This window comes from Lagopus muta, chromosome 2, assembly GCF_023343835.1.
Source record: "Lagopus muta isolate bLagMut1 chromosome 2, bLagMut1 primary, whole genome shotgun sequence".
Lineage (NCBI taxonomy): Eukaryota > Metazoa > Chordata > Aves > Galliformes > Phasianidae > Lagopus > Lagopus muta.
The window spans coordinates 91,458,809-91,483,826 of record NC_064434.1 but is presented as its reverse complement, the minus strand read 5'-3'; the positions used below and the strand labels follow the sequence as shown (position 1 = coordinate 91,483,826).

At 36.2% G+C, this 25,018-nt stretch overlaps 1 protein-coding gene across 4 annotated transcripts in view; it reads left to right on the top strand.

Moving 5' to 3' along the window:
- Window positions 1-23,041, top strand: part of EPRS1 (glutamyl-prolyl-tRNA synthetase 1) — a 38,387-nt gene extending 15,346 nt beyond the window's left edge. For 2 of the 4 annotated variants that reach the window (XM_048935891.1, XM_048935892.1), the window contains 22 exons: window positions 1,876-1,986; window positions 3,364-3,500; window positions 4,222-4,429; window positions 4,843-4,955; window positions 5,600-5,717; window positions 5,798-6,154; window positions 6,974-7,204; window positions 7,874-8,122; window positions 8,921-9,151; window positions 9,496-9,761; window positions 11,166-11,217; window positions 12,074-12,283; window positions 12,407-12,479; window positions 13,262-13,341; window positions 13,706-13,807; window positions 14,429-14,584; window positions 14,710-14,907; window positions 15,284-15,457; window positions 18,138-18,298; window positions 19,197-19,275; window positions 22,331-22,395; window positions 22,661-23,041. In XM_048935891.1, coding sequence (XP_048791848.1) covers window positions 1,876-1,986; window positions 3,364-3,500; window positions 4,222-4,429; window positions 4,843-4,955; window positions 5,600-5,717; window positions 5,798-6,154; window positions 6,974-7,204; window positions 7,874-8,122; window positions 8,921-9,151; window positions 9,496-9,761; window positions 11,166-11,217; window positions 12,074-12,283; window positions 12,407-12,479; window positions 13,262-13,341; window positions 13,706-13,807; window positions 14,429-14,584; window positions 14,710-14,907; window positions 15,284-15,457; window positions 18,138-18,298; window positions 19,197-19,275; window positions 22,331-22,395; window positions 22,661-22,811 — 3,522 coding nt within the window. In that variant the 3' untranslated portion in view covers window positions 22,812-23,041. The remainder of the gene's footprint in view (window positions 1-1,875; window positions 1,987-3,363; window positions 3,501-4,221; window positions 4,430-4,842; window positions 4,956-5,599; window positions 5,718-5,797; window positions 6,155-6,973; window positions 7,205-7,873; window positions 8,123-8,920; window positions 9,152-9,495; window positions 9,762-11,165; window positions 11,218-12,073; window positions 12,284-12,406; window positions 12,480-13,261; window positions 13,342-13,705; window positions 13,808-14,428; window positions 14,585-14,709; window positions 14,908-15,283; window positions 15,458-18,137; window positions 18,299-19,196; window positions 19,276-22,330; window positions 22,396-22,660) is intronic. The other 2 variants (XM_048935894.1, XM_048935893.1) reach the window with 1 other exon arrangement.
- Window positions 23,042-25,018: the final 1,977 nt, after the last annotated feature.

Genomic DNA, 25,018 nt, shown 5'->3' with positions numbered 1-25,018 from the left:
AACAGGAGCTCTACAAACCCACTGAAAATGCATTATTCCTGGCTTTAAAATGCTGCCTGTTTCTGGTTTGGCTTATCTGTTAATGTAAACATAAATCTTACTCAAATTGTTGGCCGCTTTTCCTCTTGGTGGCTTTGTCTTAAGATGCTGGGTATACTGCCTGTGTAGATAAAGCCAGCACTGCTGATGTTTCTGACTGAATGTCAGATAAGGAATACTGCATCTTGACATGGTTAGTTGCTTTTTGGCAGCGGATGCTTGGACACTATAATAAGGCGAATTATTAGAATGCTGACTGCATATTTTGTGTGATTGTGGAAACACCTGTTATTTTGCATTGGGATTCCTGCTTGATTTTGCTTAGATAGTACCCAGATCTGTTCATTTAAGTAGCTTTTGCTTGTCTGGCATGTGTCTTGTATTGATTCACGTATTTTGTGTTTGGTTTGCTATGTGCACAAAGGTTTATGAATTGGTTCTTTCTGTTGCTGCATAGATATAATTAAGAGTTGGATTTGGGGAAGAACCCACGAAGGACTGTCAGGGCTCATTTTTCTTTGAATTGACTTTTGAACTGAGTTTCTTACATATCTGACTCCTTGGACAGCATCACATTTACATCTGTCCAGATAGATTGCAATCTGAATGATGAACAAAAGCAATTGTTTGTGTGCAGGTAGCTCTAAGCTTAGTCTTAGTGTGAGAGATGAGCCACTCATTTCATATGTTAATCAGTAGTGTATTTGCAAGATTTTTAACATTTGTAGTCTGAGGAAGGATTGTGGGTTTTAATCACAATAAATAAAAAGTCTACTAATAAAATTCAGTCTTTTAGTTATCAAAACTATGTTATTAAGTCACATGTATTTTGAAATGCATACACAAATCCTTGTTTAAAATCTAACACCTAAGATTCCAGCTTTAGTAATGGTCAACTTACAAATATATGACTTCTTTAAGAATGTGATCATTACTTTGCTTGCTTGTGTCAGTAGATAGATGTTAAATTATCTTTTCTGTATTTTTTATGCAGTTTTTCACTTTAGCAGGAATAAACTAGGGGAGAAGAAGCCACTTTGTATTAACAACAGCAGGTGTTTGTCTTTATGTTAGCTTCCAGTTAAACTGGGAGATCTCTTTTGGTCCTAGGCAACTTCTAGTTGAATTACATCAAGTGGCTGAACAGTCAAACCAATCTTTTACATATGAAAAGAATTGTGAAAAATGATCTTAGCTGAGATTTAAAATGGATGATGAAAATATAGGAAGGCAGTTTGTAGGTTTTTCTTGCCAGACTCAAGCTTTAGAAATCCTGATGAAGTCAATATTATGGTGTTGCCTTATTATAGTATCTAATGCTGATGTGTTTAAATTGCAGACTAAATTGGTGCTTCCTCTATAGCCATGTCTGTCCCTGATTCTGCTGGAGTATTGGTCTGGAAAAAGAGTATGGGACCAGTTCTCATGCTGCTGAAAAAAGAAAGAACTGCATCAATAAATTATTGCTTTAAATTCAGCTACCTAGAAAGAAAGTGGTCCAGATTTAGTACTATTCATGAGTAGAAAAATTGGATTTTTTTTTTTACTATCTTCCCTGTGAGACAGTAGCTTATAATTTTTCCTACTTCTAACATCAGAAATACTCAATGCATAGTTTTTACTTCAAGTATTTCAGTAAAGAGGAAAAGTTGAAGTATTATTTTCTCACTTCTATAGCTTTGCATTAAGAGATTAACACAGTAACATTAAAAAAAAATGCAGTAACATAAAGAGTACCAGTTAATATCCTTTTTTTTAAGTTGTTGTTTTATGCAGTATTTTACTTCTCTGTTGATGTCATATATTCATGACCCTCCCCTTGTTTGGTTCCTGTAGGTTATAGATCCAGTAGCACCTCGGTACACTGCTTTACTGAAAGATGCAGTGGTTCCAGTAAACGTTCCTGAAGCTCAAGAGGAGATGAAGGAAGTGGCTAAACATCCAAAGGTTCTCAATTTACTTCTTTAATATTCTTGTATTTCAGATCAGTAAGGTTGGAAGTCCCTTGACTTAGAGCAGTCAGCAAGGAGAGTCCTGGTTTTAACTTGCTTGGAGAGCATGAGATAAAACCAAGGTGTGCTTTTTTGCAAAATTGTCAAGAAGTCAGTAACTACTAATCACCTTTCTTCATTTAAGAGAATGATTTAGGAAAGTGCTTTTGTAAATATTTACAATGTGTATAGATGAAGTCATGGTAGGAGGCACCTCAGAAGAGGTGATGTATCACAGGTCTCGAGTGATAATCTGGATACTCCGACAGCTTTTATTATTGTTTGACACAAACTTTCACAGAGAAATTTAAATATAAAATGTATTTAAAGCTTTATGGTTAGAATATAGTAATCACAGCTTATCCATAAGAGTGAGGGATGCAGGAAGGATTAGATTTAGGTAGAAAAATGAAATATTAACCTGTTAATTCTATTACTTAGATCTTTTTTAATATGACTTCTAAATTCAGGTAGCAAGTAGTTACTGTCAAGAGTTCAAGTAATTTAAAACTCTTAGTAATCAGTAAATAGAATAATATCCATTAAGAAGGGGCCTGTTTTTTTTTTTTTTCCCTGCTACATGTAGGGAAGAGGTTTTACTTTGACTATGACATCTCAAGTTACACTTCAGCTTCTCTGAAAGCATCTTTGTAAATGTTTTTGTGGTTTTACTTAGTTTCTTCATTTTGTTGCTCTGAATATTGCTGTAACAATTTCTTGTATCTGAGAGGTCAAGATCTGGTTTACCCTTTTCCCTGTGGTGTTTCTATAAGGAAACATGTTTTGAGCAGATGCAAGTGAGAATTGTGACCCTTGGAGTCAAAAAGAAATTTGATCTGATGCAAGCCTGCGTATTAAAATACATTTTTTTTTATTACTGTCTTAAAAATTCTATGCAGCTGGAACAAGCTGCACATTTGCTTCAGTTTTAACTGTGTAAAAATTAAAAAGGCTGAGAGTTACGAAATTTGTTTTGAAGGGAGTTTGCATGGCTAGCAGAAAAATTGATCAAAAAGTTAGTTTGTACACATAAGAATTTGAAGATATGTGAACTTTAAGGAAGTATTAGTATGCTGTTGGTTGTGTTGAACTTCGTGTTTGATACAGGTTGTGTTTTTGGAGTATGCTGTCAGAGGAATACATGTAGCAATTGTGAACCAGAAACCTGTGAGACAGTTACAGAGGAATGCCATAGCTTTCTGTTACTGTTATTCTGAGTCTCACACCTTCATCTGTTTTATAGCTGTCATAAAGAAAGCATGGTTTTAGCACTGCTTTAAATTTAGTCAGCTTTTGACAGCCTCTCCTTTGAAATAAAAATCATTTTTCACAGAATGCTGATGTCGGGTTGAAACCTGTTTGGTATGGCTCCAGAGTGCTGATAGAGGGTGCAGATGCAGAGACCCTGACAGAGGGAGAGGTGGTTACATTCATAAATTGGGGCAATATTATCATCACAAAATTAAACAGGTAAGCAATACTGGCAGATGAAATTAACTTTTGCATTTCAACTTTTTGTTGACTTTTTTTTTGTAGGAGGTAGCTTCTAATAGTAAAATATTTGTAGTTATCCACATATATAGAGATATCCTCTTTGAAATATGTCACAAAACTGGATATTTGACATAAAGTGTATTGTACAGGTGGTCCAGGTCTGAAATCAGCAATCAGTCCTACTGCTGCATGTTCCTTTTGCCCCATATTCTCCACATAGGTGGTAGTATTTCCACTGTGAAAGAACTTTTTCAGACAAAACAAACAAAAAACGCTTGGAATTTTAAAGCTTTGTTCTGCAACAGTTACCTGCTTTTGCAAGGTTTAAAAAAAAAAAAACACAACAAAATCACAGTTTTAGTTGCAGAACTGTTGGAGTGAGAAAAGGAGGCTGTTAATGTCATCATAATATCTGGAAAATGCCTGAGACACTGGCAGAATGAATTGAGCTGAGGCAGAATGTAAAACAAATAGGTAGAGATTTTTTGCATGTCTTGCAGTGTCTATTGATACTTTAAGAAATCAAAAGTAAAGGAGAACTTCCAACAGAAGTGATTTCTCTTCTTTGTTTCTCGTGTCTTCTATATTTCATTTATGACCTCTTAACAGTTGTTTCAGTGAATCTGTTGATGGTCTGTAGTATCAGATGAAAACAAACCCTTTTGACTTTGCTCTAATCGTTTATCTTTTCCTGTAGAAATTCAAGTGGAAAAATTGTGTCCATTGATACCAAGTTGAACTTAGAAAATAAAGACTTCAAAAAAACCACTAAGATCACTTGGTTAGCAGAAACTCCACGTGCACCACTCATCCCAACTGTTTGTGTTAATTATGAACATCTGATCACTAAGCCAGTTCTAGGTAAAGATGAAGATTTCAAGCAATATATCAACCGAAATAGCAAGGTAAGATGGCTTTTTTCCTCTTTATATTCTACAAAGCTGTATTTTTTGCCATTACTACATTTTGTTATGTTTTTTGACCATTAAATTTCATTTGTTAAAGAAGAAAATTGTGTGTATCTCGTTCTTGTGTTTTCCATTCAGTTTCTCATAATAACAGGAGTTGAATCTGTGATATTTTTTTTCTGTATGTTAATACATTACCTGATTCTTACCCTTCAGGGACCAATAGTTTGAGTTTTTATGGTGTTACACTCTTCTAATACTGCATTTTCTTTTGAGCACTTCTGCTCTGCTTCTGGAATTAACTGACATTTCAGCACTTGGAAGCACTGTTACAACAGCTCTGCCATGTTTCTTGCTATACATTCCTTGTCCTTTGTTAGGTCTGCACTGATTGCTTTTAACTTTTACAGCAAGAAGAACTGATGTTAGGTGATCCTTGCCTTAAGGACTTAAAAAAAGGAGACATCATCCAACTCCAGAGGAGAGGATTCTTTATTTGTGATCAACCCTATGAGCCAGTGAGGTAAGCTACCTAAGAATGACCCAAGTGAACTTCACAGAATTTCATTTAACTTGTTGAGTTTTAAAATGTTCACACATCTCTTGATGAGGCTAAGTTATGTTACTAATGTTGTACCAATGCTGCAAATATTTTACCCTTTAGCACTACTACATATTATTTCTGTGAACTGACATGGCTTTTGTTTTTTGTGTACCTCTCCCATCTGTCTAAGGCAAGTCTGTCTAAGGCAGGCATGTGGCACTTCTGGTGCACCCCAGCTAGCTTAGAATTGGTAATGAGATCAGGTTTACTTGTTGTGATTCAAAGTACATCAATCAAGGAACAGTGCTACAGAATAGAACAGACAGTTACCTAGGTAGTGTGTGCAGTAATGTGTATTGTGGCAGTTCTTTAGCAAGTTGCCAAACATGTAAAATTACACTGCCGTGTAACATTACAAAGAAAGCTTACTGTTCCTAACAGGAATCAGTGCTGATCCCCAGTTATGTAAATTTGGATAATAGCAGTTGTATATGAAGGTAAACATGGAGTTGTGAGAGATCAGCTTGTAGAAGAGCAGAACTTTTGCTTCAATAAATGTTTTATATGTATTATTTTGTATTCTTTTTATTGTTGGATTGAATTTTTCATAAATCCTTTTACAGTCCATATAGCTGTAAAGAGGCCCCATGCATTTTGATTTACATACCTGATGGACACACTAAGGAAATGCCAACATCTGGATCAAAAGAGAAGACCAAAGCTGAAACTGCAAAGAAAGAGGTAAGCTTTTGTTTTAGAAAAGTGCAGAATGTGTTAATGTACAGGATCAGCCTGCCAAATATATATTTTTTCTTTTTAAGGCTGTTTCAGCTGTAAAAGGAAAATCTGTTCCAGTTGCTGGAGATACCTCTACTGCAACCTGTACTGCCTCAGAAGACCACCTGGTTATGTACAACAGGGTGACTGCACAGGGTGATATTGTTCGTGATTTGAAAGCTAAGAAGGCAGCAAAGGAAGATATTGATAAAGCTGTGAAGCAGTTGCTGGCCTTGAAAGCAGAATACAAGGAGAGGACGGGCCAGGAGTATAAGCCTGGAAATCCTCCAGCAGCTTCAAAGCATGAGAACTCTGGTACCCTGGACTGCAAAGCTCTGTATGATAAAGTGGCAGAGCAAGGAGAAGTAGTCCGAAAACTGAAAGCTGAGAAAGCACCTAAGGTGGCTGGCTATACTGCTTTTTTGCTTGTTTGGGTTTGCATAGCTCATTGTCTGTGTAGGCAATTGGATTCTTTTGATTTAGTGTTTTCATGCTGATGGTAATTTTGACTGGGCTGTGTTCTGGCAAGACTTGTGTTTTTTCAATGCTTATGATTTAGCTAGATGTATATGATAAAGTCTTTGTTAATACTTGTAAAGATGCAAGTAAGTGTCTACACTTTTTTTAGTGCTGAAATGTTGACAGAAGCACTCTCCTCACATGTGAGTTGACGAGGTATCTGAATCTCATCCTTGGGGTAAAAATGTCCCACAGTATTTATTTATTCAGTAAAATAAGACTGAATTGCTGACTTCACAGGATTGATTTATTTAGAACCTTTTAACAAGAAAGAGGGGAAAAAAGATCCAAATACAACAGATGTATACTAGACACTGTCCTGTTATGGACTGAGTATAGAAAACACAGTTATTAATAACTTTATTCTTTTTATTCTTTCTAATGCAGAGCAAGAAAACCTGTGAAATAATGCATTTTGTGCCTACTAATCAAATACTGTTTGTAGTAGCATCTTGATGGCAACATAAAACAAAATGGGAAGATCTAAACTAGTTTATTGTTACAATTTTGCACAGGATAATAGAAAATACGATAGTAGAAACATACTAAACCACTCTGAAAAGCTCTACTGAATAATTAAGAAAATTGAATGATGTGCATAAACATAAGGACTTTTCATAAAACATGTGACTTGCACTTCAGAATCTCATATTTCTGCATCTTTGTTTCTCCCTTTTTCTGTCTCTTCCTTTCTTTTACAGGATCAGATAGGTGCTGCTGTGGAAGTCCTTTTATCCCTAAAGGCAGAATATAAACAACAGACAGGCCAGGAGTACAAACCTGGAAGCCCACCTCTAGTCTCTGTCCCTGTTCAGTCTTCTCCTGTTTCTACTCTTCCACCCTCATGTCCAATAGACAGCAAATCTCTATACAGCAAAGTAGCTGAACAAGGCGAAGTGGTCCGCAAACTAAAAGCAGAGAAGGCTTCAAAGGTGTAATAGCAGTTAATATTTCTGAATGGAACAGTATTTTCAGCTGAGACTAAAGCCTAATGACAAGTTTTGTGAAATTTGGGGAATAAAATACAGCAAAGAATTTCAGTTTCCATAAAGTGCTTTTCTGGTTTCTCCTAAGCTGGTATGGATGACTTCACAGCTTCTGTGATAGTGAGCATGGAGAACCTGAAAAAGAAGTAAACAGGTTTTTTTGTTTGTTTGTTTGTTTTTTAATGATAAAAGCAAGCAAAGCAGAATATAGGCAGTAACTTGAAGTCTAGAGAACAGTAATAAATCTGATGGTGGCTTGGTAGTCACGAAGAAACAATTTTTCATTCAGAGTATGAGTATTCACTCCCATTCTCCTGTGCATGGACTGCTAAAACTGCATGGAACTGAGCTGCTTAAATGGAAAACTTGCATGGCTCAGAAATCAGCCCTTATGTATACTGCCTGATAAGATCCTGTATCATGTAGCTTATAGATGCTCTGGCTAGGAAGTTTTACAACAGAACTCAGTAATGACACAGCTGCTAGCATGTTAGCTCTAGAATTTTTATTACGACTGTTTGTGTGTTAGTAAGGGTTATGTTACCTTAGCTATGTGTTGCATCTGTGTTGCTTCTGTCTTTGCAACTGCTTTTTTTCTCTTTTTTTTTGTTTCAGGAACAAGTAGATGAAGCTGTGAAAGTTCTTTTAAATCTGAAAGCGGAATATAAACAAAAAACAGGTCAAGATTATAAGCCTGGAAATCCACCTTCAGCTCCTCCTTGTGTATCTTCTGCTGCCCTTCCATCTTCTGTATGCTGCAATAACTTGGGACCTTCTAGCTTAGTGGATGCCAAAGCACTTTATGATAATGTAGCTGAACAAGGGGAAGTGGTGCGAAGACTCAAGGCAGAGAAAGCTTCCAAGGTACCTTAGTGAATAATCAATTGCAATTCTTACCAGATTTTTCCACTAGGGGGAAGTCTTTCACCAGGTACAAAGCACCTGTCCTGGTCAAGGCTTAGCCGTCAAACTTGCATGCCCTGGTAACGCCCCACAGGTTCATTCTGTTGCTGGATGCTTTCCTGATTCTGAGATATGCATTCTAAATTCTACTAATATAAAAAGTCAAACTAAACTCTGACATCTGGATGAATTGACACAAGCATGGTAGATGTCTATTCTGCAGAATTTTTTAGTATGTTTTACTTTTCCTTGATGTGTTTGTAACAAGTGAAGATAAAAGTAGTTAGTGTACTGCAACAATAGCCAGGCTTTTCAGAGCTTGACAAATGCAGTTATAGCAGTGGAAAAGGAGACGAACTATGTTTATGGGAATTGTTTCTGTTCCCCTTTACTCCTCCTGCCCCCCTTTATATTTCTGCATTGCAAAATTGCTTTTCTATGTTTTTTTTTTTGTTTGTTTGTTTTTTTTTGTTTTTTTTTTTAAAGCCTTTTTCCAAAACAAGTTTATGTTCTTCAGTGTAGATTCTGCTGCACTTATTAGCAGGTTGTAGCTGGCTGGGTGGGGTAGGAGAAACATTCTGGTTGAGATAGCAACACAAGTGTTTGTTTGAGTGTTTAGAGGAGGGCTGTTGAGTCCCTCCTTAACTGCAAAGCATTTATTTTATTGCTAGATGGAGATTTTATTTTCTTAGCCTAAAAATTAATGCTCCTTGTCAATTCTATGTTTAATTCTTATCTTGCTATTTGTCCTTCACACAGGGTGAAATAGATGAAGCAGTAAAACTCCTCCTTTCTCTAAAAGGTGATTATAAGGAAAAGACTGGACAGGACTACAAGCCCGGCCATCCGCCAGTAGCTCAGAATTCTTTGCCCCAAGCATCAAATACAGTAGCAAGTGGTCCTGACACAACTGAAGCTAAAGCACTGTTTAACAAAGTAGCTCTTCAAGGAGATGAAGTTAGGAAATTGAAAGCAGAAAAAGCAGAAAAGGTAAAAAACAAAAACAAAACAAAGCAAAAAACCCAAAATGCTGTAATACAAAATGCAGTGCATGTATTTAAATCTGAAAACTTCAAGTTTAAATCTAAAATTTCACAGCAATTGTGATTATCAGAATTCAAATGCAGCCTGTATCTGAAATGTGCTTTTAAAATTGTTCCTATCAGATATGATCCTTGGTATATTAAAACCTTTAAGTATTGACTTTTGCTGAGGTTTTTTCCCCAACGCTGTGTGGAAGTCTATAATGCCATATCATAGATCCATTTTATTTTTTTGATGGAGCCATATTATTCCTGTGATTTCTGTGTAACTTTCATTTTTTGTTCTTCAAGGAAAAGATAGATGCAGCTGTTAAAGAGCTTCTTCAGCTGAAGGCCCAGTACAAGTCTGTTGCAGGAGTTGATTATAAACCTGTTTCTGCTAGTAGTGCTGATGACAAAGACAAAAAGAAGAAAGAGAAAGAGAACAAGTCAGAAAAGCAGTGTAAACAACAGAAACAAAATGATGGACCAAAAAAAGAGCCTTTGCAAGGACAGAGTGGTAATGAGCTCTCTTCAAATGGGCCAGGAGAGGGTCAAGGCCCTAAGAAACAAACCAGGTAAAGATTAGATCCTTAATCTATTTGATAAAAGCCTGCTCTGTTTACCTCCATCCAGACTTCAGAGTTTTGCAAGTTTCTAATTTCACTTGAAAGCATTAAAGATTACAAAATAATAGTTTATATTCAGCATCAAGCAAAAGCAAATTACTAAAGTTTACTTAGTGTCTGTTTTACCTCAGAATCCCTCTGAGCAGAACTCTGCCTAGCCCCTAGCTTGTAGATAGCACAAGGTAATGTGCACAGTCTGTTACTATGGTTCAGCTGTCATTGGGAACTTGCTGTGTTTTATTTGCTTCTGCAAATGTTCTGCTGCGTCTTCCTCACTACAAAACCATGGGTTGGAGTTGGAGAAATCAAAGCCTTGTGCTTTTTTTTTTTTTTTTTTTTTTTTTTCCAGTTATATCAGGTTTACAAAGTATTTACTGTGTTTACCTTGAGAATTATATAATCCAGAGCAAGGCACTTTGGATGCTAATGCTAGAACTCTCCAGAGATGATTGCTGTGCATTCCATCTCCTGCTCCCATACTGAAAGTGTAGAGGTTTTTTATATATTACTGCATATATTATGCAACACTGCCTGTTTCCTATTTCAGATTTATAGTTTAGGACTCAACATCCCTAGTAGTAGAGCTAGAGATATGGTTATTTTTTAATAGAAATTATGCTGGGATAATTCACCCTTAATTTTCTCTGTTCATCAAGGTATGCAAAGTGTGCTTTTATCTATTGTTATTTGAGCCTGGTAAAAAAAAAAAAAAATAAAAATGAGGGAGTTTGGCCTTTGCTAGGATTTTGGAGATTGACTGTTTATTTTGATTGTAGAATGTTTTCTATCTTAGAGTGACTGATGTGTTTAATTGGATAATTCAAGTTGCTTCTTTTGCTTGAAACTATAGTTCCAGGTTGGGTAAGAAATAAACAAACAAACAGCCCAAACCAAGGAAAAACTCACAAATTAGCAAACAAACAATTAAAAAAAAACAAAAGAAAACAAAATGGAATAAAATAGTTTGTGTGTGTTAGTTTTATGTTCTTATGGAACGTGCTTGGGTTTTTTAGTGCAATATTATGAGGATCTTTAATGCAACCTTGATGAGAATTAGAAGGGTTTAAACGGTGAAAAAGAAATAGATCTGTTTTTATAAAATATTCTTCTTATGCCAGGTGAGGAACTGCTAGCAGTCCATACTAAACAATTCATATTTGAACTGTCAGGGGGAAAAAAATTGGGAAAAGTTGGCATTACGAAGTGAAATTCAAGCATTGCATTCTGTTCTCTGCACCCTCCTTCTGCCCACTTAAGGTCCATACCCCACTCCAAATTTAAAAAGAAAGATTAAGATAAAATTTACTGCTAAATGCTCAGTGACTCAAATCTGATTGTTTTCTAAAACCATAGGTTGGGTCTAGAAGCTAAGAAAGAAGAAAATCTCGCAGAGTGGTTCTCTCAGGTAAGTGCACACTAGTATTAATAAAATAATTATTTCATCCTCTTGTTAATCAGGATCTGCTTTGATTTTATATCTTATCTAGTATTTCTGTTTTTTTTTCCATGCAATTCAATATGCCTACTTTTATGTTCTTGCCACTGTCTTAAACAGAAGTGATAGATTGAAGACCAAGATAGCTGTTCTTGGGGAATAAAATAAACAACAAAAACCCCAGTCTGGTGTGTCAACCCTTTCATGCTTCCCACTATATCTGTGTGTTTCCACATTGTGTGTGCTGCACAAAACTTTAGTGAAATAATGGGAGTGTCACAGGCATGGAAATGTTGTTTCATCCCAAGGTAACAAAAGTTATCATCTGTTGGTAATGAAGGAGTTTGCTGGCTCACAAGGTACAAAACAATCAGAACAGAAATTACTTGTTTAGGTTACCCTATCTATGAAAGATTGTAAATAGATATCTGTGCTGTGTTATCAGATATCAGTGTATGTTATCTCTTACTCCTACTACTCCAACCTTTGCATGTACACAAACAAATAAAAAATGCTTTTTAACATGAGCTCGAGAAGGTTCTTAAGGAAACACAGTTATTTGGTTTTTGGAAGCTTGGTTCCTGTCTCTTACTTAGATTCATGAAATTCAGTTTCTGAGTTTGTTCAGATTTGTTATTTAACTTAATGTTCCTGGTTAAACTTTTCTCACAGGTAACAAAAATGGTCTCTATGGCTAACTTTGCTAAATTTTGAGCCCAAATACTTTTAAATAGGAGATTTTTCTTGAGTTGCATGCCATAGGCTTGAATTACTGATTATTCTTTCTGTACAAGATTGGAACTTAAGTTTCTAATTTTTTTGAAAGGTGATCACAAAAGCAGAGATGATTGAATACTATGATGTGAGTGGCTGTTACGTTCTTCGTCCTTGGGCTCATGCCATTTGGGAAGCTATCAAGAATTTTTTTGATGCTGAGATCAAGAAACTTGGTGTGGAAAACTGCTACTTCCCCATGTTTGTGTCCCAGGCTGCACTAGAGAAAGAGAAGAGTCATATTGCTGATTTTGCCCCTGAGGTATACTTCAAAGCTTTAATATGAGTATAAGAAAACCCAACCCATTAGTCCACAGCTGGGCATGAAAGCAGGTTTTCTTCAAACTTGTTTGATTCTCTTTTATTTATCTGTTCTTTCCTTTAGGTTGCTTGGGTCACAAAATCTGGGAAAACAGAACTCGCTGAACCGATTGCTATACGCCCCACAAGTGAAACAGGTAGACTTCTTCTCATGCAGTTCATCTGTAAAGGAATCAGTACAGTAAAGGTTATAAATGAGAGTCCTTTCTGGAAAGAGGAAACTTGTCTTTTAGAATGTTTTCTTTAAATCCTTACCATATTTCATAAATTCTGCTGCAGCTTACAGCAAATGTCACAGACAGTCACAATGGACTTCTTTTGAAAATTTACACCTCAGAATTTTTTTTTATTAATATCCTGATGATCAACTAACTGTGACTGAGAAAAACATTGGTTTTTTTGTTTGTTTGTTTTTAAAAGTATTTTTGCAAATAAAATTCTTCATCTCATAATTCATTTTGTAATGTTCTTTTGACAACAGTTGTGAAACTAAATTTTACTAAAGTTTCCTTTAAGTAATTTATATAAACACTTTAAGACTTAATGCTGGATGAATTTTTAAATGAGTCAAGCCTGGTACAGTATCCTGAAATCTTGATATCAATGGATTTTTATTGGTGAATGTGAATATATTTGCATACTATAAGCCAGTGACTGAAAGTGTGTCATTAGCTAGTTAAGCTTTGGATTGATTTGATCCACATCCTGCATAAGCACAAGCAATTCTAACAAAACAGGATAAAATGAAAATACTTCTTTCACCAAAAATGTATGTTAAAACAAATATGTTTTAAAGAAAACTATAGCATGAAAGTATGATTCTCAAGTAGAGAATATTGTTTATGTGTAGCGAAGAGAAAGTTTTGGTTTAAAGTGACTGCATTATGCAGAGAACCTAGATGCTTTCCTCTTTTCACAGTTATGTATCCTGCATATGCAAAATGGGTGCAGTCACACAGAGATCTTCCTATCAAGCTTAATCAGTGGTGCAATGTTGTGGTATGTCAGCATGTAATTTCTAACTGAAGTGATTTATTTTAAGTGCACTGTAGATCGTTTGTCCCATGTGGATATGGCTTAATGATACTAATTACAGAACATATTTCATGGCAGAAGTATGAATGTGGTTTAATGACTTTATTTATCCCTACTTCTTAGTGAAACTCTTTGCTAATGTATACTGTTGATGATAACTGTTGATGATATCATGTGAGTATGAATCTATGAATAGTTGATTTTTTTAGCTTTATTTGGAATTTTTGAGCTTTAAATTCAAAGGTTAGTTTATTTTTAATAAATAATTTGAGACTGTGGTGCTCATTTTGACATTCATTTTCTTTTTCCTGTTGTGTTTTGTTTCCAGCGTTGGGAGTTCAAACATCCTCAGCCTTTCCTTCGCACTCGTGAGTTCCTTTGGCAAGAGGGTCACACAGCATTTGCAACGTATGAAGAAGCTGCAGAGGAAGTAATAAAGCAAATGTGCTTTTGCTTTCAGAAAGTTATCTTACTCCATAGCAATGCAAACAAAACTTTTTAACTAGAGCTTGGTGAAAAAATCAGTCTCCTTTTCTTTGAGAGCCCTCATGAAAAATGTCAGCTGTGCTAGAACCTTTGTTTTTTCTCAGGTGTAACCTACTGGTGGGTCTTTAGTTATTTCAGACAATATGACAAGTTTAAAGAGTGTGATCTTTAAATAGGATGTTTTATTTCCTTAAAAAGCAGGGAAGTTCACTTACTCCTTGCTAGAAATTGTAACGCTTAAAGACAGGCTTCACTGAATATTGTTGATCCCTAGCAGATGTTCAAACTTTAACATGGGGACTAAAAGTCAATATAACCACGGCTTTTTAGCATGAGTTGTCTTGCTTTCTCTCACAATCTATAGTTGTTTTCATTCACAGAATAGATAAAATTCAAAGCAGTGGAAGAAATTTTTTTTTTATCACAATCTTGAGGAAAATATTGGATTTTGGAAGTTCTAGGTATTGCTTTTTTTTTTTTTTCCAATATTCTGGGAATAAAAATATTTCTGTTTTTAGCAAATGCAAAATACTGAGTAATTCCTAAAACAGTTTGTTTGTTGTAGGTGATGCAGATACTTGATCTTTATGCTCAAGTGTATGAAGATCTCCTAGCAATACCTGTTGTGAAAGGAAGGAAGACAGAAAAGGAGAAATTTGCTGGGGGTGACTATACAACAACTGTAGAGGCATTTATATCTGCCAGTGGAAGAGCTATCCAGGTATTTCTTGAATATATATATATATATTTTTTAACAGTTATTTTCCAGTAAAAATGGCAAGATGATGAAAGCTCTAAATTTGTTAAGGTTAACCAGCAGAATTTTTTTGTGTGCAACTATTTTAGGGTGCAACATCACATCACCTAGGACAGAACTTCTCGAAGATGTTTGAAGTCATGTTTGAAGATCCAAAGAAACCAGGAGAAAAGCAGTATGCTTATCAAAATTCCTGGGGCATTACAACTCGAACTATTGGTGTAATGACAATGATTCATGGAGACAACATGGGATTGGTGCTCCCACCTCGAGTAGCTTGTGTTCAGGTGCGTAGAAATTGTTCACAATATGCCTTTAACTATTTTAACTACTATTTTTTTTTTTTCCATTTCCTGTCTTGGAATTCGTGAGGTTTTCATATTGGGAACTGAAAATGTTTTAATGTAGAACAGGAGCTAATTCTAGAACATTCTCTACGAAGTTAATACACTTTCTTCAGGTGCTTGTGATGAACAATCTCCCTTTAATAATCCATCAGTTGAAAATAATTGTCTCACTTGGATGAATAGGGACATGTATTCCTTACTTCTGAGATCATGAAAGAAATTACTGGGACACAATATTTGTTTAAGCTTATAAAAAAAAAATAAATTAGAACATAGTTATTATAGAATGTGAAATATCTGTCACGTTACATTGCAGGTTGTAATTATTCCCTGTGGTATCACAAATACCCTTTCTGAAGAGGACAAAGAGGCTTTATTGAAGAAATGTAATGAGTATCGTAAAAGGCTGCTTAGTGCTAATGTCCGTGTACGTGCTGATTTAAGAGACAACTATTCACCTGGCTGGAAGTTCAATCACTGGGAACTTAAGGTATGTTTTTTTCCTAGGGGGGATTTCAAATACCCTCTGGGGGATACATAGGGGGCACATATGTGTGCCTTGTATTCTGAAAGTAATTGTTTTTTCTAAATGAAGCCTGATAAGCACCTCTGTATCATGCTCTTGCATGTTCAGAAGGCCAGTGGTATCCTGGGCTGCAGCAAAGGAAAGGTAGTCAGCAGGGCAAGGTAGGTGATTGTCTCCCTCTACTCTGCACTTGTGGGGCCCCATCTGGAGTGCTGCATCCAGGCTTGGGGCCCACAGTACAGGAGGAATGTGGAGGGCTAGGAAGATGATCAGAGGGCTGGAGCACCTCTCCCGTGAAGGATTGAGGGAGCTGGGCTTCTTCAGCCCGGAGAAGAGAAGGCTCCTGCATGTCCTCATTGCTGCCTTCCAGTACTTGAAGGGAGGGAGCTTACAAGTAGGAGGGGAACTGACTTTTTACATGGTCTAATGGTAACAGGACAAGGACAAGGTGGAATGACTTATAAGAGGGAAGATGATAGGTTAGATGTTAAGAAGAAATTATTTACTCAAAGGGAGGGGAGGTGTTGGCACATCTGCCCAGATAGGTTCTGGATGCTACATTCCTGAAGGTTTTCAAGGCCAGGTTGGATGGGATCCTGGGCAGCCTGATCTGGTGGATGGCAGCCCTGCCCACAGCAATGGGGTTGGAACTAGATGATCTTTAAGGTCTTCTGCAACATTAGCTAATCTGTGATTTGAGTATTCTGCTTACCGATAAATGAAGTGCTTTCTGAGACTTCACAGTTTGCTGGGATATGCATATTATTAGCACATCCTGAACCTACCTTATATACCTAGAAAATCAACTGCATGTTTAAAAATTTGTATGAAGTGATTAAGGGTGTCAACAGTATGTCATTTGCACACAGTGGAACAGAGAAGGTAAACCTGTACAGCTGTAACAAAGAAAAGAGTGGTTTTGTTGATTTAAAACACTTATGTTGCTCCTCATATGTTAGTTGCTTGTTTCATCAGAAATAATAGTCTTTTGAAAAATAAAAATAGCAGAGCTGAGTGAAACAGTGTTAATTAGAAATGCACAACATATTGAGTAATGACATGTCTGGAATTTGAAATTAGTTGGAATATGTTCATCTTCAGCATAAATTGATGGAAACTCCCTGAGCTGTTAAAAGTTTTTGTGTTCGGGTTCTCTTTCCTTTTCCTTTAACCTCTTATGTTTTTTGAAGTGGAGCTGTAATACCAATAGTCCACGTTAGGAAGCTTTTTAAAAATACAACAAAAATCAGATTTACCAAGGAGGTGCAGCAGGATGCAAAATTGATGCTTTTTATAAAATTGATGAGAATATTCTGCATAAGTCATTTATATGTGCAACCTTATATTTGTATTGTAGTTAAATGTCATTAGTGTGTATGTATACATATAGACTATATATTTATAAAATTGTCTTGTGTTCCCAACACTCCCTGAATTTCCTCTTCTCCCCCCCCAAAACAATCTCACAAAGAAAGCTCTGGCATTTTATCTTCTTGGCTTAAATTTTGACAGAACAGGAACAGTCAGAATATGCAAACTACATCTTCAACTGCAGGCAAAGTGCAGTCATTTTACTGAGTACTAATAAGGAAGTATAATAGGGTGCAAAAATATATATACAAGGGTACTAAAGTTATAAATACAAAAGGAAACTGTAAAGTATTTTGCCTATCTGCTTCTCAGCACATTTCCGACATGGAAGCACTAAATATTTTTGGCTGAGTTTTAATTATGGAGGCCATTTTTTCTATATGCCGTAAATTAAAATGATTTTGATGTTATTTGATACAGTTTTGAACAGCTTTTTCTGTAGCTTTGCAGGAGGAGTACATAAATCTTCCTTCAGATGGATTTCACTCCATTGTTCATACATTTTAGCATAAAGACTTTGAGTTATGGAGAATCATTTAGAAGCTGTGAACTTGAAGAAATTTCTGAGAACAAAGTTAATGGGAAGCTTGGCTAAATATCTATGTGATGTTTTTAACTTTTAGCTTACTATTACTCTTAATGAGATTTCTTTTACGTGGAATAAAGCTGCATGCACCTCTACCTACGCTCTTATGGACTCTGCATACAGCTTACAATCCACATTAGCAGGACATAAAGGAAAATACATGAGACTTGGTAGACTCCTAACTGACCAGTAAAATGAAATCTTTGCTTGCCTGTACATGAGAGATGAGAAATTACATAGTTCCTATCACTGAAGTTTATGGGGAATAAAAGCTCTAAAAACAAGATTTGCACTATTTGGGGTAACTGAGTGTAGTATCAGCAGTGTTTTAACACTCTTGATATCACATGTTGGCACAGATGCAGTCTCCAAACTAGCAAAACATGACTGCAGCAAGATATCATGCACAAGTGAAAAGGCTGTGAATGGGAAAGACAGAAATTGATAATCATTGTACTGCTTTTACTCATTTATTTCATTTTTATATTTTTACTAATGTATTTACTAATACGTTTTCGTATTTTTACTAATTTATTTATTTTACCCATTTATTTCAAAGAGCTTAAATATTTGAAGGAGTTCCATGTTAAGACTGTACTTTAACGCAAAATAAAGGAGGAAAGTAACTCCTGTGAGATTTGTGTACTCATTATAGTTTGTCACTTTTTTTTTTCCCCCCCCACAAAGGGTGTACCTGTCAGGCTTGAAGTGGGACCACGAGACATGAAGAGCCAACAGTTTGTAGCTGTCAGAAGAGACACAGGACAGAAGCTGACCTTTTCGGAACATGAGGCAGAAGAGAAACTGAAGCAGATTTTGGAGGAAATCCACGCTAATCTATACAACAGGTAAATGGAGAGAGGTAGAAATGCCTGTGGTAATCACAGATGTTCTTAAGATGATAGAATAATTTCCTCAAGTCACTGATTGAACTGTGCAGAAAGATGGGTTTGGACCACCTTTCTGATAGTAGTATTTCATTTTTCTACCTCTGAAACTTACTCACCCGCAGTGATTAAAAGCTTCCTTTAGGTCATGAAAGAGAATGCCAAAGATTATGAACTTCCTTACAAGAACTCAGTGAAGTTTTTTTTTTTTTTTTAAATTAATAAATAGTTAACAGGATAATTTTGTACAAGATTCATTCCTGAAATATGCTCTTGGTAGGGAATTTTGGAAGACACAAAGTTGACGAGAAGTTGAAGATCTGTTTTCGGAAGTTTGTGTTAAGGCCATATGTTCTATTGATTTTCATATGATTGTTTGCTTGTAAGCAATGCTTTTAAACTGTTTGCAGTTATTTCATATGCCAAATCTCCTGCATGCCAACCACTGCAGAGTTTTACTGCTGGAATATACTGTCGTCTGTGGTGGTCCCATTTACTTACAAGCAAAATATGCTTACTTATTCAGAATTGGAATATTAGAATGCTTTCTAACTAAATTGAAAGAAAACCTATCTCCACAGTATTTATCTGTTTGTATCTACAGCTGGCCAGTATTGAACTGATATGCAAAACAGCGTGAATGAGCATAGTAAAATATGCAGCAGCCTGTATAGCCTGTTAGCGGTCATTCAAAATTTGATCTTTTTGGTGGCAGGACTGGTAGAAAAACATAATTGGGATGAATATATAGTTCTTCTTCTTCTAACTTTTTGTTTTGACAAACTCTGAAAATTTGGTTCTGTTGGCCAATGAGGTTAAGTGTTAATCTACCTTGAGTTCCCCCATCTCCTTTTTACAGAGCTTCTGAAGACTTAAGAAATCATATGGTGGTGGCCAATAATATGGAAGACTTTCAAAAGGAGCTTGATTCAGGAAAGGTAAGGAAACTTACTTCATTCCAAAATCCTGGTAAAAGCCTTCCTCTGCTTTCTGTCTCTAACGAATAGTTGGAGGCTAGAAATTTCAAAGCCTATAAACATACATACATACTTTTGTAGTTTTATGGAACTCTCCCCTAAAAAGGATATGGAAGTGTTTCCTATAGAGTTACGCTAAGGGAGATTAGTTTTTCCAAATTTTTTGGATAAGTTTTTTAATGTATTTATTCTTGCTGAAGTACTGTGTTCATTACAAATTCTGGTGCTAATGTAAGGAGTGGCATCAAGTCCTGAGGTAACTTACATCGCTGCAGTTTGATTTGGATTTAAAATGTTCTCTTTTTATTACTAAGTGCTTTTCAGATATATTAATATAAATATTTTGTTCAGATTGTGATAAGCTACTGTTACTATGTTAATAAAAAACAGTGAAGAGCACTTCTCTTGTAATAGTGTCTAAGTTAAGAGTCTAAAGTACATTCTACTTTTGTCAAAGATTTGCCTTTATGATCCAGGTCAAAGCCACTGGGTTCACTTAGAATTACTGGGAGTCAGTACTCACCTTGGAATGATATGTAAAATAGGAGGCAGTACTGTCAGAGCCTTGGAATGAATCATTAAGGCTGTGTATTTTACAGAGTTGTACCAATTAGATCTAGTCTGAAAATTTCAGAATTTGTAATGGAAAATGCTAGCATGTCATAAACCCAGTTACTTCAGTTGACTTCAGATATATCTTTATAAGTTAATCTTAGCCTTGGCAATCCATTGTGCTCTATTATTGCTGCTTCTATTGCACTTGAATCCAATTTATAACAAGTTTTGGAGGAATAATTGTGAACTTCAGAGGAAGGGCTGATTTTAGCATTCTTATGGAGTGGAGGATATGGGGTTGTTTGTTTGTTTGTTTGTTTTTTAGACATTCTTTATGCATAGATAATAATAGATAATAGTAATGTTGCCTAATGTTCCTCTACAAAACTAAATACAAGATTGAAATATGCTGTTTCCAAATAGGTTGAGGCTCTTCCTGCTGACTGCAAAGTACAATTTTGTTCATGCAGGTCTCTGTAAGGCATCAGATGATTCTGGTGGTAGATTTAAAGACAAAAAATTTTTAGTCTTTGATTAGCAAACAATTCTCATCTGTATTGGTGTGTAAATAGTACTACCACTCCTGGGTGTTGTGATTTCAGGATGTACCATTATCTATCTTTCACTTTCTGAAATAAGCACTGCTTGAAACTGTATTTGTCTATCTTCAAGACAAAGACAGTCAAGGAAAATGTAAACTTATGTGTAAAAATTATTAAAATGGAGAGTTCAGTTCATTGCAAAAATGGAGTGTGAAGTTAATTCTAAAAGGTGATTTATGTACATGTAAAAAGTATAGTTTTGATGAATGCTGTAGGTACCCCCTTTTTTCCCTATCTACTGCAGATGATCTCAAATGATACTGTACAGTGTGATCTTCAGTGGGCAGTTACTGAGTTTTATGTACGGCTAGAGGAGGAATTGCACTCTTTGTTCAATATAGTTTAAATGTAGTTTAATATATAGTGAAACTTGGAAATATGAACAAGTAAAATCTTCCAAATTGAAGATGCTTACACCATTTTAGTACTTAGGTTCCACAAGTTTATTCTAATCACCATATCTGTATGGAGAAAACTGAGTTACGTTATTTTATGACTTCCTGTCTACCTGTAGATGTTTTATGGACCATATATTATGGCAAATGTATTCTGTAATTTCTTTAAATTATACCGCTAGCACTGGGTATGGTTTTAAAAAAATCTTTAAACTGAACTACTCCTGCTTTATTGCTGTTACTCCTTTCCCCTGACTGTAAGTGAAGTGTAGTCTGTTAGCTCTTCAAACATATGGGCTGCTTCTGTGTTGTTTTTTTTTTTAATCTTTTTTTTTAAGCTCTATGCAAAGTTCAGTTCAAGCCGTAAGAATAGTTCTTTGCTATGGAAAGTTCTTTACACAGAGAGTGGTGAGGTGCTGGCACAGGCTGCCCAGAGAGGTTGTGGATGCCCTGGAATACCTGGAGGTATTCAGGGCCAGATTGGATGAGGCCCTGGGCAGCCTGGTCTAGTATTAAATGAGGAGGTTGGTGGCCCTGCCTGTGGCAGGGGGGTTGGTGATTCATGATCCTTGAGGTCCCTTCCAACCCTGGCTATTCTATGATCAGTGCGCCTTATTCATAGTGTTGATAGAATGAAAATGACTGTGCAGTCAGAATTTAGTAGCTCTATTGCCTTCAGCTATTAGCATTACATGAGTGCTTGTGTGGGTGCAGGGGGTGTCTTTTTTTACCAGTAATCTTAATTTTTAGGAGTCAACATAATTTCCACTACAAATCTACTAAAAATATAAAACATCTGTAAAATGAGGTTCAGCACTTGAAAGAGATCTGTTACGCTCGCCAAGCTGGATACTGATTATATGAGACTTCACATCTACTTTCTCAGTTTTCAGCTATCTAACATTGAAACCAACTGAAATCATACACCGTTTTTTTTTCTACAAGAAAAATGTGCGCTTGGTGGTTCAGTTTTATCTTTAAATACACTACTGTCTTACTCAGAAAATAGGAAAAGTCATTGTACTGGAATTAAACTGGGTAGGCGCTGTCTTGCACTGTGTAACCAGATGTTTATTCTGCAGTTTGAAAAGTTTAAACTTTTCCTGAAAAACGGGGTATTTCCAAGAGAAAACAAAATTTATGCTTTCCACACGTAGCAGATGTGTTACATTTAAAAGAAAAAAAAAAAATACTAGCACCCTGTCTTCATTTAAATTCTGTGTCGGGTTTCTTCATGGAGCTCAGTGGAAGGATGACTAGGCTTACGTATTTCTCTGTTGGGCTATTATATGGGCTATTAATATGGGCTATTAAATTTTAATTAAAGCAATCAGAAATGTTCCTACTTTGAGATATGTATGAGATCTTAAGGTTTAGGATTGTTCCAGAGACAAGGAGGAGTTCTTTTGTGGATCTATAACTGACTTTTTTTTTTCTCCACTCCTTTGCTCCTTTCCATTTCAGATAGTACAAATCCCTTTTTGTGGAGAAAGTGAGTGTGAGGATTGGATCAAGAAGACCACTGCCAGGTAAAATATAAGTGAACTGGAAAGCGTCTGCTGGAGTCAAAACAAAGATGTTTGAATGTAAAACAGTATGTAGGATACCTGTTGGTATGGCAGAAATGTACTCTTCATCCTTGACCCTTGCTGTCCTGCATAATTCAGCATACTTAGTCCCTTAGTTTTGACACTTTCAGAGTAGCTAGTGTGCATTCGAGATTTTACGCATGGTACACTTTGCATCTCTGTTTTATAAGAAGTGCTTTTATTTACGAATATGCTTTTATTTCAGAGATCAAGATCTTGAGCCTGGTGCCCCCTCCATGGGAGCAAAAAGCCTTTGCATACCTTTCCAGCCTCTCCGTGAACTGCAGAGTGGGGAGAGATGTGTCTGCGGCAAGAACCCTGCCAAGTTTTACACCCTCTTTGGTCGTAGTTACTAAACTGCTAATGGAAGCACCTTCTCCTTTATCTGTGAATTGAACTTTTTTTTAATAAGACTGAAATAGGCCCCAAACGTAATCAGTTTTGCGACTTTTTAGATAATTCAGAAAAAAAAAACAACAACAAAGCCATAAACCGTAAACACCCCCAATGTCAGTCTTAGACTAGCAGTACTTCGCAGACTTTTCTGTAAACACCTCTAATAATAAACATGTACTATGAGCTGTAATGTGCTTTTGTTTCTTTACGTGTTGCTGAGTGGAGGGGACAGAATACGCCTTGTTCATGTCTAATATTTCATTTTTTAGTTCATGTGTTTTCTTGTACTGTATGAGAACGTGCCTAAAAGATGGGAGAGAACGTCATCAATGCTCCAATACAGTTCCTATGCAAACTTCTTAGATAAGACATCTGCTTTTAATTTCGCCTTCAAAGCTTGTAAATTTTTCAATTTTCAGTGCAGACTTTTAGGCAAGATGAATTCTTCTCTTTTTGAAAACTCTCTTTTGAGCCAGGTGCTCCAAGGAATATATTCATCCCATTGTGAAACACATTTGAAAGCCTGTCTTTAGTTAAATGTCACGTTGTTAGCGAGATGTGGGTGAATGACTTTGCAAAGGTCTGTTTCTCTTATCTTATAACCTGGCATTTATAGTTGTCTTATGCAGATACTGCAATCAGTTGTTTATAGGCAATCTGAAAAGCTGTTTTCAGTGCTGAAGATTTTAGACTGTGGTTCTGTTAATTACAAGCTTCTTAAAGTCTTCTTTTCTTCTTCAATTACTAGGTGTTGCTTCCACAGGGAAGGCTACATGTTGCAGAGGGTCTGAAATAATTTGGGGAGAGGAAATAGTATAGGATTGGCTTAAAAAAAACAAAAAGTCTCAGCAATACACAAAATGGTAACAGTTGCATGGCACATGTTTAACTTGTTCCTTGCTTTCTGCTAAGTTTGAAGGCTGTTTCCCTAAACCCCTTGACTTGAAGGGAAAATTTGCCAATTAAAAAATAGAACCAGCAAGATTGTCCCCAAACTCTTCCTGGAACTGTATGCAACATGAATCCCTGCTTTTTTACAGAAAAAAAACCCCACGTCATTAAGAACACATGAGCAGTTTCAGCTCTCATTAAAATGCTTTATGACATCAGTATTTTAAAATTGACGTTATGTAAGCTTCTAATAGTGCAAAACAAAGAAAAGGCAAAACTAAATGCAGTCTTTAACACTGAAACCTTATCAGTCTGAACAAACAGCCAACCTTCAACCAGTTGGCTTGATCACAGTCATGAGTAAACATGTTGACAGCGCTGTTCTCAGAACTGAGTTGCTCTCAGTCTGCAGTGGGTTTGTTTGATTTTTTTTTTTTTTTGTTGTTCCTTCCCCACCTCCATAGCACATTTCTTTCTGGTCATTCTGGAGCTTGAAGTGTCTGGAATGTGATGACTCATCTGTAGGTCTTTCCTGTGGTCATCTTCCACAAAGGAGAGACAAACTTCTGTCTGACAGACACTACTGTCAGGTATCCTTCCACCACAAGCACAGTCTGAGCTGCATGCAAAGCTTTATACAAACAGCCACACTTAATTGCATTGATATGAGAAAAAAAAAAGATAGTAACTCATCTGTTAGTTACTCACTCTATGAAGTAGAATAAGATAATGCAGATGATTAAATGATACTATTTTGTGCTTATAATAGAAATGCAGACCTCTTAGTGTTATTTCTTACACTTGTACACTGATAAATTTGGATTAAATACTATAGAAAGGCAGGATTTAGTGGAACTGCCTTAAATAGTGCTGCTCTCTACTGACAAAGCTGAGAACACTTGAGCATTGTAGCTCTACTGCAAAGAGAATGCTTGAGCTCGTATTTTGGGAATTGAAACCTTGTATAAAGTGGGACTCAGAGCTCTGAAAATGAAACCTGGCCCATTCCCAATGGTAGGAGAATAACTGTTGAAAAAAATCTCACTTTCTGCACTGTGTTCAGATGATGAAACGATTTTGTTCAGAATCACTTTAATCCAAGAAGGAAAAAGCTGGAAATAAAATGGTAGCACAAATGGGAGGGGATGAAGAAGAAGAACAATGCATACAGGTTTCAGCGTCTTCATTTATTTTCCTGATTCCCTCTAAAGGGATTACTGGTGTTTGGAGAACAAAACCTCAAGAGCTGTGGCTGCAACGTTCAGGTAGACAAATG